This window comes from Juglans regia, chromosome 12 (genome assembly GCF_001411555.2).
Source record: "Juglans regia cultivar Chandler chromosome 12, Walnut 2.0, whole genome shotgun sequence".
Lineage (NCBI taxonomy): Eukaryota > Viridiplantae > Streptophyta > Magnoliopsida > Fagales > Juglandaceae > Juglans > Juglans regia.
In genome coordinates this window covers 29,294,236-29,310,608 of record NC_049912.1, presented here as the reverse complement: position 1 = coordinate 29,310,608, position 16,373 = coordinate 29,294,236, and the positions used below count along the sequence as shown (strand labels likewise).

Below are 16,373 nucleotides of genomic sequence, written 5' to 3'. Positions count from 1 at the left end.
TCGTTAAAATCGCCCATGCATCAGCATATCCAAGGTTCTGGAAATGCTTGGTGTATTGAATCCAAATGAGTTCATAAATTTGCTTTGTAATTCCATTGAGCCTGTGCGTAGACATAGGTAATTAACTAGGGATGATGGGGAGGATCTGAGTAAACTAAAACTGAAATAGCATTCATATTAATATGAATAGATTCTAATTCTACATTTGGACGCCACATAAGTAAGAGGCCTCCATTTTTTACATAAAGTTAGAAAGCTAACAAAATGATGGAAACCCATACTATTTATAATAGATATGGTGCGTTGCTCCGACACTAAGGTTTCTGACAAAAAGATTACGTTCGGGTTATAATTCCTAATATTAGCCTTTAAATTTCTGATTGCCTTGGATCGGGCTAAACCCTACAATTTTAAGTCATTATCTTCATTCAGAGGGGGAGACATTTTGAAACTTGCCTCTATAGCTTGTTTGGAGTTTGGACTTTCCTAGAGGAGGAGGTGAATGTCTACTATAAGGTGACATGCGGGCTTTCCCTTTGAGTTTATGTGTTTTACCCATTGAGCTTGACTGCATTTCCAACAGGGTAAGAGACAGTGTGGACTTTTCTGTTTGGTACTCGTTGGCTGTGACATTGACCCTGCTTAGTGTCTCTAACTTCACTGATGGCTAGAGTTTTTTCTTAGGTGGTTGAAAGAAGTCAAGGGCGACTGAAGCATTCTATCTTTTGGATGGGAGGTTTATGGGGTTGGTTGTCATGGGTGGGGCCGGGTGGGATTACTGCTGGGTTGGTTGTGTGGGGGGTTTGTGGTGGGGGCGAAGGTGAGGCCGAATGTTGAACCGGGAGTGAGAGTGGGGTTGTGGAGGATGTTTGGGTGGGGATGGTTGGTGGACTTTGTTCTTGTGGGGATTGATTGTGTCGACTTGGGTTAGGTTGGTGATGTGTTTAATGTTGCCGAATCACTGTAGTTGAACAGTGGAATCAAGCTAAATGGTGTTGGGTGAGAAGAAATCAATGTTCTTTCCTGGAGCGTCACCCACGATGGAAAGAAATGGTGGACTTCCAATGGCTCTGTTGCGGGTTGTCCTATGCCACTATTGGTAAAGCATATTATGGTTTAGAAACGAGATTTGGGTGCTTCTTTGCTGCTAGATGTTTGTAATTTGAAGTTCTTTCCCTTTTCTGCTTCTTTCTTGAGGCTCATGTGCTTGAGTGTAGAGGTCTGAAAAGTTCATTTTTGATTCTTGGCTGCCTTGTGTTTGATAGAATGACTGAGTGGTGGTAGGGTTTGTGAATTCTGCTCTCAGCCATGGTCCATAGCTTAGCTTCGTGGGTAGGGTTTTCTGGTTGTTGTAGAAAATTTAGGAGTGACCCAATCTACCATATGCATAGCAAAAATAAGAGAGTTTTTCATATTTGAAGGAGACCCAAGTCTCTTGATTTCCAACTCTTGGCAGCATGAATCCTTGCTATAGATGAATTGTGATATCAATTTCAACCTTAAGCTTGATGAATTTTCTGTAAGCTATACCAAAGATGGAGTCCTCCTCAATCTTAATCAGGTTGCCTAGAGATTTTCCTATGTGGCGTTTTTTAGGGTCATGTGGTCCAATGGCAGTCCATGGATTTGGATGTTGAATATTGAGTGCCTTAGACTTATTTCTTGAAGTGTGGATCCAGGGGACCAAGGCTTAATGATTAGGAGATGACCTTTAAAATTCCAAGGAGCTTGGTTGAGCACTTGAGTTTGTCCTGAGGAGAGTGAAAAGTGAATGGAAACATATTGGCTTCCAAATCTTCGATGAGGAATTTTTGGATGAAGTTCCATGATGCTTGAGTGAACTACAAATTTGTTGAGTGGTCTGTCAGCTACTAGTCTTTCTAACAGCATTGAATCTGATATGGTTCTTGCTGTTTCTGGTGTAGGTTCGAAGTTTAAGTCTTGCCATGAGAGTGCTTCAGTCTGTGAGATGAGGGATTCTATGTCCATTTTCTTTTTTCTGTTGGTGAATTGTTACTGGTGTTGGGTTTACTGAACTGGGCTATTGTTTACTTCATGAGGAATGGATGAAAGCACTATCAAGTGCAGAGAGACTCTAGTGCGAGAGTCGGCTTATATTTAGATGCTAGTTTTATGATGTTTAAGGCTATCATTCATACTAGCTCTTTTTTAAATTAAGAAATTGTTGATTGGGAATGATCTGGGTGATGAACTGGTCAGCCAGATGTTTTCGGTTGAGGTTCGTGTAGCAAGTTTTTGTATGGTTTCTGAATTAACTGATATTATCTAAGTGGACATGTTCCGCCTATAAACCAAATCCATTGTACTTGACGAGTGCTATCCCAAACATCAATGCAAATAAGCTCTCAAGAATTTTCTCTTTGTCATGGTGTGAAATTGTAAATCCCTCTTCACTTGCATATGGACAACTTGGTTTGGTAAGGCTTGTGCTTTTTTCTGGATTTTATTCCGAATTGGCAAGAGATCATTGGTACTTCATAACGAAATAGTCTAACTTTATGACCAATCAAAGTGATTACCTTTTACCATACTCCATTATTCCTCCTCTATGCACTTGGAACTGATTTAGACATTAAAGACTGAAGACTTACTCAAACTTCACTTAAAAGCATACTGAGTACGAAGATGAAAAACAAAGTTGCTAGGATAGGTATAAGAAAAAAGACAAAGATAGAAGAAATTCCAAAGGCAAGTGGGCAAGAAGAACAAGTGGCATAGAAAAAAAAGTTCCCATATTTTTAAGAGACTTTACCCACAGTTTCACAATCCCCATCCCTCCCCTGTAAAAAGGAAATTAAGAGAGCTAAAGAAACCTGCACACACAATCTTAGCACTCCCCCATTATTCCTAAAATACCAGATCCTTCTTCCAATCTCATTCCCAGCAAAACCAGGAACAAGGAAGAAATCAGTTGAGGCCCTTCAGAAATCATACAATTGGGTTGCTCCTGAATGACGCAAGAGCTTTAGCAGCACCTGCTCTCAATATGAATTGGTGGTAGAAAGCTGCGAGGGCAGCACCAATGAAGGGTCCAACCCAAAAAATCCACTACAAGAGAAAATGAAAAGAATATTAAGATACAACATTTTTTTGGATGCTAAATAGTATTGCTAAAAATGACTAGTTAATGGAAAATATACTAACTTGATCATCCCAGGCCTTGTCCTTGTTGTAGATAACAGCTGGTCCGAGACTCCTTGCAGGGTTGATGCTAGTGCCAGTGATTGGAATGGTGGCCAAGTGAACCATGAACACTGCGAACCCAATTGGGAGTGGTGCCAAAACCTGTTCAAAATTCAGTTCAGGAACTTGGCCAAGTCAACCATAATCTAATCTTATTGTTGTTAAATAAGTGTGTACTCTAAGGTTAAGGGCACCAAAAAACTACAACGGTGAAGGAACTTGGTAATTTGATTACCTTGTGAAAAGGGTGGGGGGAAAAGGTGTCGAACCGGGTCCAAAATTAGAGGGACCGATAGATTAGACAACTCATAATTTTTTTTTTTTGAAAAGGACAACTCACAATTAATTGGACCCATTCTCATCCAAAAAGCCTTGAATTCATAATTAATTAAGTCCGGATTTCTTTCTTCGAAAATAGAATGACCGAGTTAGACGGCATGAAACAGCAGACTCGTAGATAGCAGGGGGTAACGACAGCATCCTCGGAGAAATACACAATCGACGACATTTCACATTAATGTTTAGGACCCCAGCCCTTCCCAAATACAAGGACCCACCAACACCACGGTGCTACGTAAATGGCTCCAAATCCACTTACCTACTGTTCTTAGGAGAAAACGACGAAGCGTATAATGACGCAGTGAACAGGGAAAACACTTGCCTTCTTGGAAAGGTAACAGAACCGGGACCCTTGTGCATTATTTACGCATAACAAATACAACATACATAGATCGGGACCGCTAGTTGGGTTAAAAGCATGCACCTGATCCCCTATTGTCCATTTTACTTTCCCGATTTATTTATGGAGCCTAAAAAGGACATCTCATGAGGGCGATTTTCCCAAGGCTGTAAAAACTACTGCCGACGTGGGAGAGATACAAGATTTTATTGAAAAGTTTTGGAAAAAGAAAATGTTAAATGTATTTTAAAAAAAATAAATAAATCATAAAATTTAAAAATAATAATAATAAAATAAATTTTATAAATAAAATTATAACTACATATAATCTTATTCTTTAAAGATAAACGATATTTACAGTCGTGAATACGTAAATATCGTATAATTATTTAAAAAATAATAATAAATATAAAACACATAAAAAAAAAATTTTAATAATAAATCCCACTATTTTTAATAGCTTTAATTTTGTGTAAGTTTGTTAGAAAAACCCCTTATCCTAAGAAAATGAAAATAATCGTGTGTTTACATGCACATCGTCGACACGATACACAGGCAATTCTTGGCATGATTTTTAGTTAAAATACTAAAAGGCGGAATTATCATTTTTCTAACAGGAGAACTTAATATCAATAAGGGTGCATTATATGTGCATACCGGAACATGAGAATCTCGAGCACTCCGCTTGGGATCAGTGGCGGAGAAGACGGTGTAGACAAGCACGAAGGTGCCAATGATCTCGGCGCCCAACCCAGTGCCTTTGCTGTAACCTTCGGAGAGGGTGTTTGCGCCGCCACCATACTTGTCAAAGTAGGACTTATTAAAGGCCTTGACCAGCCCTACCCCACTTATGGCTCCCAAGCACTGAGCCACCATGTACATCACCGCCCGCACCAGGGATACCTTACGAGCCAAGAACAGCCCGAACGTCACCGCCGGGTTAATGTGACCCCCTGCGTAAGTACGTAAGAACAACGAAGTTGAGAAGAGTTTGATACTTGCTGTACTTGTTTCTGAAATATTCGTGACTCTACTACATGTGTTGTTGGCCTCTCTAATAGAATTCTTTTTCTTTCTTTTTTTTTCTCCTTGAAGCAAGTTTGTATATGCCATGGTTAAATGCTGAGAGATGCGAAGAGCATATATATACACACATTTTTCTCAGCAAAGACTAAAGAGTACTACACATTATTTGAGGAGTCATGCTAGGACAGACTCCTCAAATAATGTTATTATTTATTTCATATTTTTTTAATATGTTTAAATATTTTTAAAAAATAGAAAAAAATAAATCAATAGGTTAAAAATCTTCATTAATCATTAACTAAAAAAAATTAAATATATGAGCAGCGGGACAAACTCAGTTGTCCATTTTCCTTATTTGAGACTTGGATAGCTGAAAACGTTTACATGCTAGAAAATGAAAACACGAGTACCGGACGAAAGAAGCATAGAAAGCAAAGAACAGTACTCTACCTGAAACAATTACCCGAACAAAAAAACCTACCAGAAACTAGTGCATCATCATGAACTCTTTTACATATATAAAAGCTAGCTACAACATGTCTTTATACAAGTAAACAAAAACTCGAAAAAAAATGTAACGAAAGAACGAAAAGCCACACCTGAGATCCCAGCGGTACAGTAAACAAGAACAAAAATCATGCCACCGAAAGACCAAGCAATCCCAGAAATCCCAACCCCACCACAGGCGTCGGTATTGATCTTGTCAGGGTCAGTCTGGCTCTTGTACCCGATAACCGTCAGCACCGTAACATATAGAAAGAGCAAAGTAGCTATGAACTCCGCTATCAGAGCCCTGTAGAAGGACCACTTGCCGAGCTCCACCGCATCAAAGAGTGGTGCAGGAGGTGGGTCGTGGTAGTCTTTGGCCGAGTAAGAGCCATGCTCTGCCACCTCCACGTCCTTAACCATGAAGCTTAAGAGAATGCACGCGCAAAGAGAAAGAAAGATTACAAGCAAAGATCAGAGAGCAGCTAGAGACAATAAAGATCGAAGACGAGAGGCTTTGCGAGGGAGCTTTGGCTGTGGAAAATAAGTGGGATTGGAGGTGGGTTTATATAACGGAAGATCATGAAATAAAGGTAGTGAGGGACAATCCAAGGACTTTTTTTAGCTTAAACAGGTTGGAAGATTAAGGATTAGGCCTTGTTTTGTTAGGCAGTTACTTAGAGCAATCGACTAGCCATTGCTAAGTCAAGTCTAAATTTTAGTTTTTTTTAGTTAAAGCTTTACTAGTAAAAGCATATTTGTGAAATCGTTAGCTACGGTAATTTAAGGCCTTTAGCCATATTTTAAAAGTCAATGATTAAATTAATATTTTATAATTTTTTCATCCAACTACCATTCTTTTTTAATATTAAATTTTAATATTAATATAAGCATATTTACAAAATATTAAATTTTTTAAAATATTATTAAAATATATAATATTATATTATTATTTTAATTTTAAAATAGCTAGTCTAATGTGAATCAACCTCTCTAAATATAGTTAGAATTTTAAATTTTAATTAAAATTTAGACTAGACATGCCAATGTTTAAGCAGTTTAAATGAAATGAGATGAGATATTTTATTAAAAATTGAATCAAATATTATTATGATATAATTTTTTAATATAATTTTTATTTAAAAATTTTTTAAAAAAGTTATTTATTATAATTTATATAAAAATTTAAAAAAATTAGAAAAATTATATAAAATAAGATTAGAATTTAATTTTATCTAACAAAACCATTACTTAATTACTGCAATTTGAGACCGACAACAGGCCCACCTGGCTCACCACGCCACCCCTCAACGTACCGCACTTCTCTGCTCTCTTCTTTGTATTTACTGCCAAGTCTTCTGCATCGCACTCATGTTTCCTTCTTTTCCTTTGAAAATTACGTAACAGAAATTACAATTCTGCGTCGCACTCATTATGTTTAGAAAAATATCTGTGAGGATAATTGGGCTATTAATATTATTATAATATTACCATATTAGGTAATATAAATTATTTTTAACTATATTTAATTTATTATGTAAATCAATAAGTATCAATTGATAATTTATTATGTTTCTATTTTTTCTTTAGCAACGTTCACTTATAGAAGGATATATGTTATGCATAAGAAAAAAAAAATTAAGAATCTCAAAAGTGTAGCCTCTAAAGTCTCTTTAATTCCTTCTCCCTTCCCCCACAATCAAGTATTTTTATTTTCTACAAATATGTATATGTTTAGACTCTAAAAATTTTAATATTTATTTTGTAGTTCAAAAAATATTATTATAACGTGAATGTGCGATTTATTTTAGGGAAATGCTATATCTTCCGCTGGGAGCTCCCGCTGGAGATTAGTGTATTTTTTATGTGTTTTTTTTTTAAATTATTTTTTATATAGATTTTTTTAATAATTTTAAATATTTTTAAAAAATAAAAAAATTCAAAATATTATTAAAAAATACTTTCTTAATCACGAAGTAAAATAAAAAAATAAAAAAATAAAAAATCATAAAAAAATATTTTTTTATTTTACTTCGTGATTAAAAAAGTATATTTTCATGAATTTTGTTTACTTTCTAATTAAGGAAGTATTTTTAATGATGTTCTAAATTTATTTTATTTTTTTAAAAATATTTTTTATAATTTTTTATTTTACTTCATGATTAAGAAAGTATTTTTTAATATATATTTTTTTACTTTCTAATTAAAAAAATATTTTTTAAATGATTTTTTAAATTTATTTTATTTTTTTAAAATAATAAAAGATTTATATAAAAAATTACTTAAATAAAACACATATAAAATAACACTACAATCCCAGCGGGAGCCCCCAGCGGGGCTGTAGCATCACCCTTTATTTTAAGATGAATGATATTTGTTATCTTAAAATGGGTAAAATTTACACACTTCTTCTAGAAAAAAAAAAGATAAATATAAGATATGTACGATGAAATCAATTTTTTTTTTTATAATAGATTTTACTTTTATTTTTTAAATAAATTCATTAAACTTGCACAAATTAAAAAACATGTCAAGCAGCTGTGCAATCGTGACAAATTAGGACCAGTGGAGTAGACAATGGGCTGAACCCGGCGTGCAAGGAAATGGTGCAGAAGATAGCAGACCCACGAGGAGAACATGTAAGCAGTGTTTAGTCAACACAGTTCTCCAAGGCAGCCAGTCGAATTCTTACGTGTCGGGGTAGCCATTGGTCCAACGAGTACCAAAAAGTAAAAAAAAAAGAAAAGAAAAAAAAGGGGGTTCGCAACTCGGTCCGGACAGGAGAAAACTGGGCTGGCTGCTGGGGGAAGTTAAATGTGACAGTGGAAAACACGTGGATAATCTAGATAGGGACAATTTGTTAGAAAGACTTTTGGTAGCCGTAGCCGTAGGGAAGGGAAAAAGACAGCCACACGTAGTTGAAAATTTGAAATTAGTGGCTACGGATTGCTTGGCGGTTTGGCCGTGAACGTTGGGCGGTTGGGGAGCCGGGGGTGGTGTGACTGTGAGAAAGTGGTTCCAGTGCTTCGTCACAGACATCTTTCATCGGAGAAGGGGGAAGAGAGAGAGAGGAGATGAAGTCACATTACACGTAATCTCCTCGAGCATTCAAGAACCTGTTTGAGTAGTCATGTTAAGGGTACTTGAAAGTTGAAAGGTTACTGACGACTCAGGCGTGAGGCCTGACGAGTGTTCTTTGAGAATGATTTTTTTAGTTTCTTTTTGGGAGCGATGCCGTATATAATTTAATTTAAAAAGAAGCTGTATGAGATTGTACAATATTATTATTAAGTACACAATTTGACAATCTGTGCATGCAGTACGTACGTTGGAGGATGTGTTTTTCTTCTGTTTTTCCATCTCCACGAATGTTTAGGTGTTCGGTTTTAGATTATTTCATGACATAAAGAAAGCTATATTCATTCAGATTCTTCAATAAAGTTACAAGCATGGTAAGATGAGGAGGATATTTAATTAAATGAAATAGAATATATAATCAATGTTTAAATTTAAAATTTTTAATAGAATATTATGTAAAATTACCAGTTAACTATTAAAGGTTTGGTATATTGGGAGTCATGCGACTTATGTCTAGGCAGCCTTATGTCATAGTATTATAGGTTGGTCAAAGCCATGGAAGCAATGCATGTGAGTCTAGCAGCTAGCTAGTTAGCTCGCTCCAGCATATGGATATTAATATTCAGTACAGTATCATTAGCATCTCTCATGCTTTGCCTCAGTCAAGTTTGTCCTTGAGCTGGAACAGGTTTACTTTTGCTTCCAGCTTTTTGCCACGTGATCAGCTTTGTCATGATTTGTATGTTTGCTGATCTCTACCACAATTTAAATTAAGAAAGAATCTATGGGCATTGGGTTTGGAATTTCTATGGCCATGATGCATGCACGAAATGATCTTTCCAGTATGTGTGTATCACGTGATCTTCTTGACAGGGCAGGAGAGAGAGAGAGATGAACAAAAAAATGATAGAATTTCGCAGCCATCAATATTGAGAATGAAATTATATGCCATAGTTTCTTATTCATTTGGTCATGCAATGATGCATGCATTAGTTTTATGGAATGAAACGAATTTGGACAATTAATACACAATCAGCCCCCTGATTACGCTCTTACATGTCTGACAGATAGTCATTGCACAATTTCAAATTGCATGTTTAAGGTTTATTTATTAAATATAATTGCTTCCAGAATCGCTGCATGTATTGGAATATTAATAATTTAACGAGTGTAATTTCTGGATAAATTAAATAATTAGTAGTATATTTTGCAGAAAAAGTCATAATTAAGTTCGACAAAAGAATTCGTTATGATTGTCTATATATATACAATTTAATTTTCATATTTACAAAAGTGTCACATGATAATTAGATAAATAATATATATAGGGTTTGTTGAGAAGAAATAAATAGAATTTATTAGCCAATTACTTTGAATATTGAACTCCAAATTAAACACGATAGACTCGATCTCTAGAAAACTGAAAACGGTTTTATTGTACAAGAATTTCTATATTTGACTTCATTGGAGGTGCCCTTTGTCTAGACTCTAGAGTAATCAAAATCTTTTCTGTAATTTGTTAATGGGAACGAGCAGTACTGAATCAGCTATATATATAAGATTTGACCGAGAAGTGGTAGTTAAAAGTTTTTACACTACTACGCATCATCTGCATAATATATATAATTGGGTATATAAAATTTAAATTTTAAAATTTATCATACAAATTAAATTATATTATATGGATTATATGTGGTGTAAGAATACTCTCAATGAATTATTCATCCTATCTTTTAAAATATATTACTAAAATTTATTTATTTTATTTTACATATTGATTTCTATAATATACCATTTATCAACTTCTCTATTTTTTATTTATATTATTTAAATATTATACTTTATTCATTTCAAGTAAAATAAAAAAAAAAGTAAATAAAAAAATGAATAAAGAGTAAAAAGTAGAGAAAAAAATGAATTAAATATTTATACAAGTATAAATAATATTTCATAGATATAGAGATGGTACTGTACTAAACTGGATATTAATTATAAAATATATAATCCATTGTATGAACTATACTGAATTATCAATAGAATTATTATAATAGTTAAGTTACGACCTTGATCCGAATTAGCTCACGATTGTGGTGTGTGACAAAACGGACCATCACCGCCGACCATCTCACAATCACTCACCGACTCAACCCATTAGGCGCACACCGCGTAGGTGGACCCCTCTCTCATTTGCCACTCATCTGACCTGCTGTCTGCAATGTTTTGCCTCACCCATTGCCGTTTCATTTTTTGTCTCTCGTCTTTGCTGCAAATTTGGTCGGTTTATCCTCTCATGCACTTGATGGGGCTAGCTTGTAAAACAGTAAAAGGCTACGAAAGGATTTGGACCATTTAGCAGTACAACTGGTATCTCTACTTGCAAATAAAAAATATATTTTAAAATTATAAAATGATTTATTATTATTATTATATATCAGTCAAGTGGTCAAGTATATCAGTTGGCAGAGGATCATTATTCTAGGGCCATTTCCCCCCAAGTTGGTCTGAAAAGAGAGATGAGATCATATATATAGGTGCCGGAAGAGTTTGGCTTGGATAGGCTTCTTGACTTGCAAGCAATCTGGCGTGTTTCTTTGGATTGAGAGGGTCAGCTCAAAAGGCAAGTTGCATGCGTACCATTTATTTCCTATGATTACTAGCTTAGATTAGAGTGTCACCTCACATATGAAAGTGGGTATGTTTGATTGAGGACTAGACGAAGACAAGGTTTTCTTGTACGTACTTCATTATAATCGACGGAAATAGGTTCCGAGCACAAAGATATTAAGCAGAAACTCCCTTATATATTGTCGGTATTTTTTAATAATATAGTATTAGTTAGCAATACGTCTATTTCTTAGCATAGCTATTGCTTTCTTTCAGCTTTTTTTCAGGACATTTTAAATGGCAGCATTCAAAGTGCACATGTTAAAATAGTCAAAGTTGGTTTTAACGGATGAAAAAAATCAAGGTAGCCGTTTGTATCATTTGTTCAGTTTTCTAAAATTAGGAGCAAGCTAGAGATCTACACATGGGATCTCAAAAACCACTAACGTGTAGTTCTATTTTGAAAAGAAAAAATGGCTTTAAGAGATGGCCTATTATTGAGGGTATACGGCACAAGAAGGAAAAAGTTGAAGGTTTTTTTTTTGTTTTGTTTTGTTTTTTTTTTTTTGTCTATAGTGAGAAGCCTTAGGATGAGAAAAAAATAAGATAATGTTTAGAGATTATTGAGATTTTTTCAGACAAAATAGTGGTGTTATTTTTAGAAGAGCTTTGGGCTCAATCATTTGTGTACAGTTGATTCGAGTTATACAACGATTAGTTGGGCACTAGTTCAATTGAAACTTTATATACCGTAGAAGATTTGAATTTTTCATTTATTGTAATTTTTCATTTTATTATTGTGTATTTCCAAACAATTTTAAGGAGATTTCAAATGGAGCTTACAAACGAAAAATTCACAGAAAACATTGAAGATCTCAACATGCCCTCTACCCTCCATTTCTAAGGGAGTCCATTTCAAGAAATGGAAGTACAAGACACTCTTCTAACTAAGCTTTCTCAACGTCTCATATGTTCTCACTACGAAGAATACAAATAATATCACTATCGAGAATATGACTGAAGCACAAGTCAAAACTCAAGAATAAAAGATTGAAAAATACACAAAAGATAAGTATAACTGTCGATGTTACATTTTAAATTGTCTTATAGATCAATTTTATGATTTCTATAATACTACTTACTCTTATGCAAAGACAATTTGGAAAGCCTTACAAAATAAATATGATACGGAAGAAGCCGAAATAAAGAAATATGTGGCAAGTCGCTTTTTTTGATATCAAATGGTAGATGGAAAGTACGTCGCAAAACAAGCGCAAGATTTTCAAATAGTTGTAGCAGAAGTTCGATCTGAAGGCATCAAGATTGGAGACAATCTAATTGTTTGTGGCATCATTGACAAACTACCACCTTCATGGAGGGAGTTTCAAAAGTCGATATGCCACAAACAAAATGAGACATCTTTGAAAATCTTAATTACGCGTATTCGGGTAGAAGATGAAGCTAGAGGCCAAGATGTTTTGATGGTTCAAAATAAAAATGAGACTTCCATGACGAAGGTAAATTTTATTTTTGAAAATTATGTCTTGCCCAAATTTTGGAATTCAAGAAATAATCTTTTGAAGCCACAAATAAAAGTTTCTAAAAGATTTAGTAGACCTCACAAAATGGGCTTTTCAGGCCAAAAGAATAAGAACCAAGGATCCTTTCTACAAAATTAATCTTGTTTTGTATATGGCAAAAGTGGTCAATTTGCTTGAGTTTGCAAGTTTTTGAAACAAGAAAATAATCCTCAAGATAATGTAACTGAGGAACCATTTGTAGCAATGATTACAAATATTAATATGATTCAATTTATTGAAGGGTGGTGGATGAATTCCAGTGCCAATAGGCATGTCTGTTATGATAAAGAATAGTTCAAAAATTATACTCCCTCTGAAAAAGAGAAAACTACAGTGCTTGGTGATATAAGTAAAATCAAGGTTGTTGGGAGTGGTGAGGTTGAACTGAAATTCACCTTTGGACGTATATTGACTCTCAAAGATGTGCTCTATTCACCATTTATGAGGAAAAAATTGAATCTAATCAATATGTTATTACGAAAAATAGACTTTTTGTGGGTAATAATTATGATTGTGATGGAATATTTAAATTGAATGTTGAGCATAAAGCATCGAATATTTCTGTTTATATGCTTTCTTCTTTGAATTATTGGCATGCTCATTTATGTTATATTAATAGTAGATATGTTGCAATCATGAGTAGTTTAGGATTAATTCCCAAACTGAAAAAAAATTTCCAAAAATGTGAAATTTGTAGTCAAGCAAAAATTACAAAATGGCCTCATAAAAGTGTTGAAAAAAATATCAAATTTTTAGAGCTAATTCACACCGATTTTTGTAAATTTGAAAGAATTTTAACTCATAGAGGAAATATATATTTTATTACTTTTATTGATAATTTTTCAAAATACACGTACATTTATTTATTAAAAAAATAAAAGTGATACTTTTGAAAAATTCAAAGAATTCCTCCATGAAGTTGAAAATCAATTTGGTAGAAATATTAAAAGATTTAGAAGTAATAGAGGCCAAAAATATGATTTAAATGAGTTTAATTATTTTGTTAAGCCATTGGGAATTGTCCACGAAACTATTGCACCATACTCATACGCTTCTAATGATGTAGCTGAAAGGAAAAATAGAACGTTGATTAAATTGACAAATGCCATGCTTATTGATTCAAATGCTCCCTCAAATTTTGGGACGAAAAGTTTTTAACTATTTGTCATGTTTTAAATAGGGTGTCTTATAAAAATTAAAAAACTACACATTTTGAATTATGGAGAGGGTATAAGCTAAGTTTGAGATATTTTAAAGTTTGGGATTGTCTGGCATTTGTAACTTGTAAGGCTAATAGATCCTAAAAGGTCCAAATTGGGTGTTAGAACTACCATTTGTGTCTTTTTTGAATATGCAAAAAATAGTACAGCCTATAGACTTTTTGGTATTGAAAATAAAGTTATTTTTGAATCAGGCGATGCAATTTTTTATGAAGAAATTTTTTCTTTTAAATCCAAAAATAGTGGGGGTCAAGAATTTGACAAAATATTTTTTTGAAGCTAGTTCTTCTACTCCTTCGAAAAATGAAGAAAACTTTGAATTAAGAAAGAGCGAGAGAGCTAGAATTGAAAAATATTTTGATCCCAACTATTATATTTATAATATTGAGAAGAAGTCAAATACTTTACAAGAAACTTTAGTATCACTTGATTTTGTGTTTTGGAACGAGGCTGTGAATGACGAGATGGATTCACTAATTTCTAATAAAACTTGGAAATTAGTTGAGTTACATCCAGATTGCAAAACCATAGGATGTAAATAGGTCCTTAAAAAAATAGACTGGATTGAACAGTTAAAAAATTCAAGGCTAGACTTGTCACAAAAGGTTTTAAATAAAAAACTGATCTTGATTTTTTTGACACATTTTCTTCGCATACAAGAATAATATTCATTAGATTATTGATTGTCATTGCAACAATCTATAATTTAAAAATTCATCAAATGGATTTTAAAACAACTTTTTTGAATAGGGACCTAGATGAAGAAATTTATATGGATCAACCCGAAGGCTTTGTAGAGCCTGGCCAAGAAAGCAAAGTGTGAAAGTTGACAAAATCCCTATATGGTTTAAAACAGGCTCCTAAATATTGGCATGAAAAATTTAACTCTTGCATGATCGAGATTAGCTATAAGTCAAACGAGAGTGATAAAATTATAAATCTTAAGATAATTTTCATGTTATTATTAACCTATATGTGGATGATTTATTGATATTTGATTCTAAATTGTATGTTATAGATGAAAAAAAAAACAAGTTCAGTAATCATTTTGATATGAGAGATCTTGGTGAGACTAATTTTATTTTGGGTATGAAAAATCACCAAAACATATGATGATATTTTTCTTGATCAATCGCACTACGTAGAAAAATTATTAAAGAAATATAATTATTTTGGATGCAAGCATGTTGTTACTCATTTTGATCCTAGTGTTCATTTATTTTCTATTGAAAATGATAATAATGTGATTAATCACAAGGAATATGCTAGCATGATTGGTAGTTTACATTATGCGACTGATTGTACTAGACTTGACATGCAGTAGGAGTACTTAGTAGATTTACTACCAAGTCAGGAAGAAACCATTGGTATGCAATGGATCGAATAATGAATATTTATTTGGTACAAAATATTATGATTTATTTTATAGAAAATATATTGTTGTACTCGAAAGCTTTGGTGATGACAATTGAAATACTTTGGCAGGTAATTATCTTTCAACTACTGGTTATATTTTTACCTTGGGTGGTGGTGTTGTATGTTGGAAGTTTAAAATACAAACTATTATTACTAACTCAATTATTTCTAGCTTCGGCTATTGCAAGTGGGGAAGTAAACTGGTTGAGAGACTTACTACATGAGATTCCATTGTGGAAAAAACTAGTTCCACCCATATTAATTCATTGTGATAATATTGCTACTATTGGTAGAGTATAAAATCGCTATTACAATGCTAAATCCAAACTAATAAGAAGAAAACACAATACTGTAAGATCCTATTTAAGTAGTAGTGTCATTAACGTGGATTGTGTTAAATCATGTGATGATCTAGTAGATCCATTGATCAAGGCCTTGACTAGAGAAAGGGTTTGGAATACATCGAGTGGAATAAGATTAAAACCCATAAATTCATGAGCCATGTATGAGGATACCCAACATGGAGATGAGAGATCCTAAGAACTGAGTTCAAAGGGAAAACTGAATCATATGATGGTCATAAGAAATGCACTATTTGTTTTATTTATCATTCTTGTGATGTGAGTGCATTTATCTTGTAATATTTTGGAGGATGAGTTTTTTTATAGAAACTCTTAATGAAATTATGTAGCTCTTACGAGTAGAGTGTTAAAACTACAGGAGCACCTTTGGCAAATTTCACCTATGTGAGTAGCAGTGGGGCCGCTCTCTATGAGAATTGGATTTGTTCTCAAATACACTCATGAAATCGGGAATAGCACAAGGTTGTAATGTGCTAGATAATAAAGCTCATGTCAACACCTAGATTGTTATGTGTGAGCAATAATTTTTTATTTCCTTTTAGAAGTTCTAGTTAAAGTCTGAGACTATTGCTAACTCTGAAGTAAAAATTATTATTTCACTAAGTTAGGGTTCAATGCATAGTATACATTCATGATGCATAATACATGTAGTTCTATTTTGAAAAGAAAAAATGCCTTTAAGAGAGCATATTGGGGGTGTACAACACAAGAAGGAAAT

At 33.6% G+C, this 16,373-nt stretch overlaps 1 protein-coding gene across 1 annotated transcript; it reads right to left on the bottom strand.

The window, feature by feature from the left end:
• Window positions 1–2,694: 2,694 nt before the first annotated feature.
• Window positions 2,695–5,988, bottom strand: LOC109008976 (probable aquaporin PIP2-5). Its single transcript, XM_018989293.2, has 4 exons — window positions 5,509–5,988; window positions 4,541–4,836; window positions 3,166–3,306; window positions 2,695–3,069 (listed from the first exon to the last, which is right to left on the bottom strand). Exons 1-4 carry the CDS (start codon window positions 5,816–5,818, stop codon window positions 2,950–2,952), a joined length of 867 nt encoding a protein of 288 aa, XP_018844838.1. The 5' UTR covers window positions 5,819–5,988; the 3' UTR covers window positions 2,695–2,949.
• Between the last annotated feature and the right edge of the window lie 10,385 nt (window positions 5,989–16,373).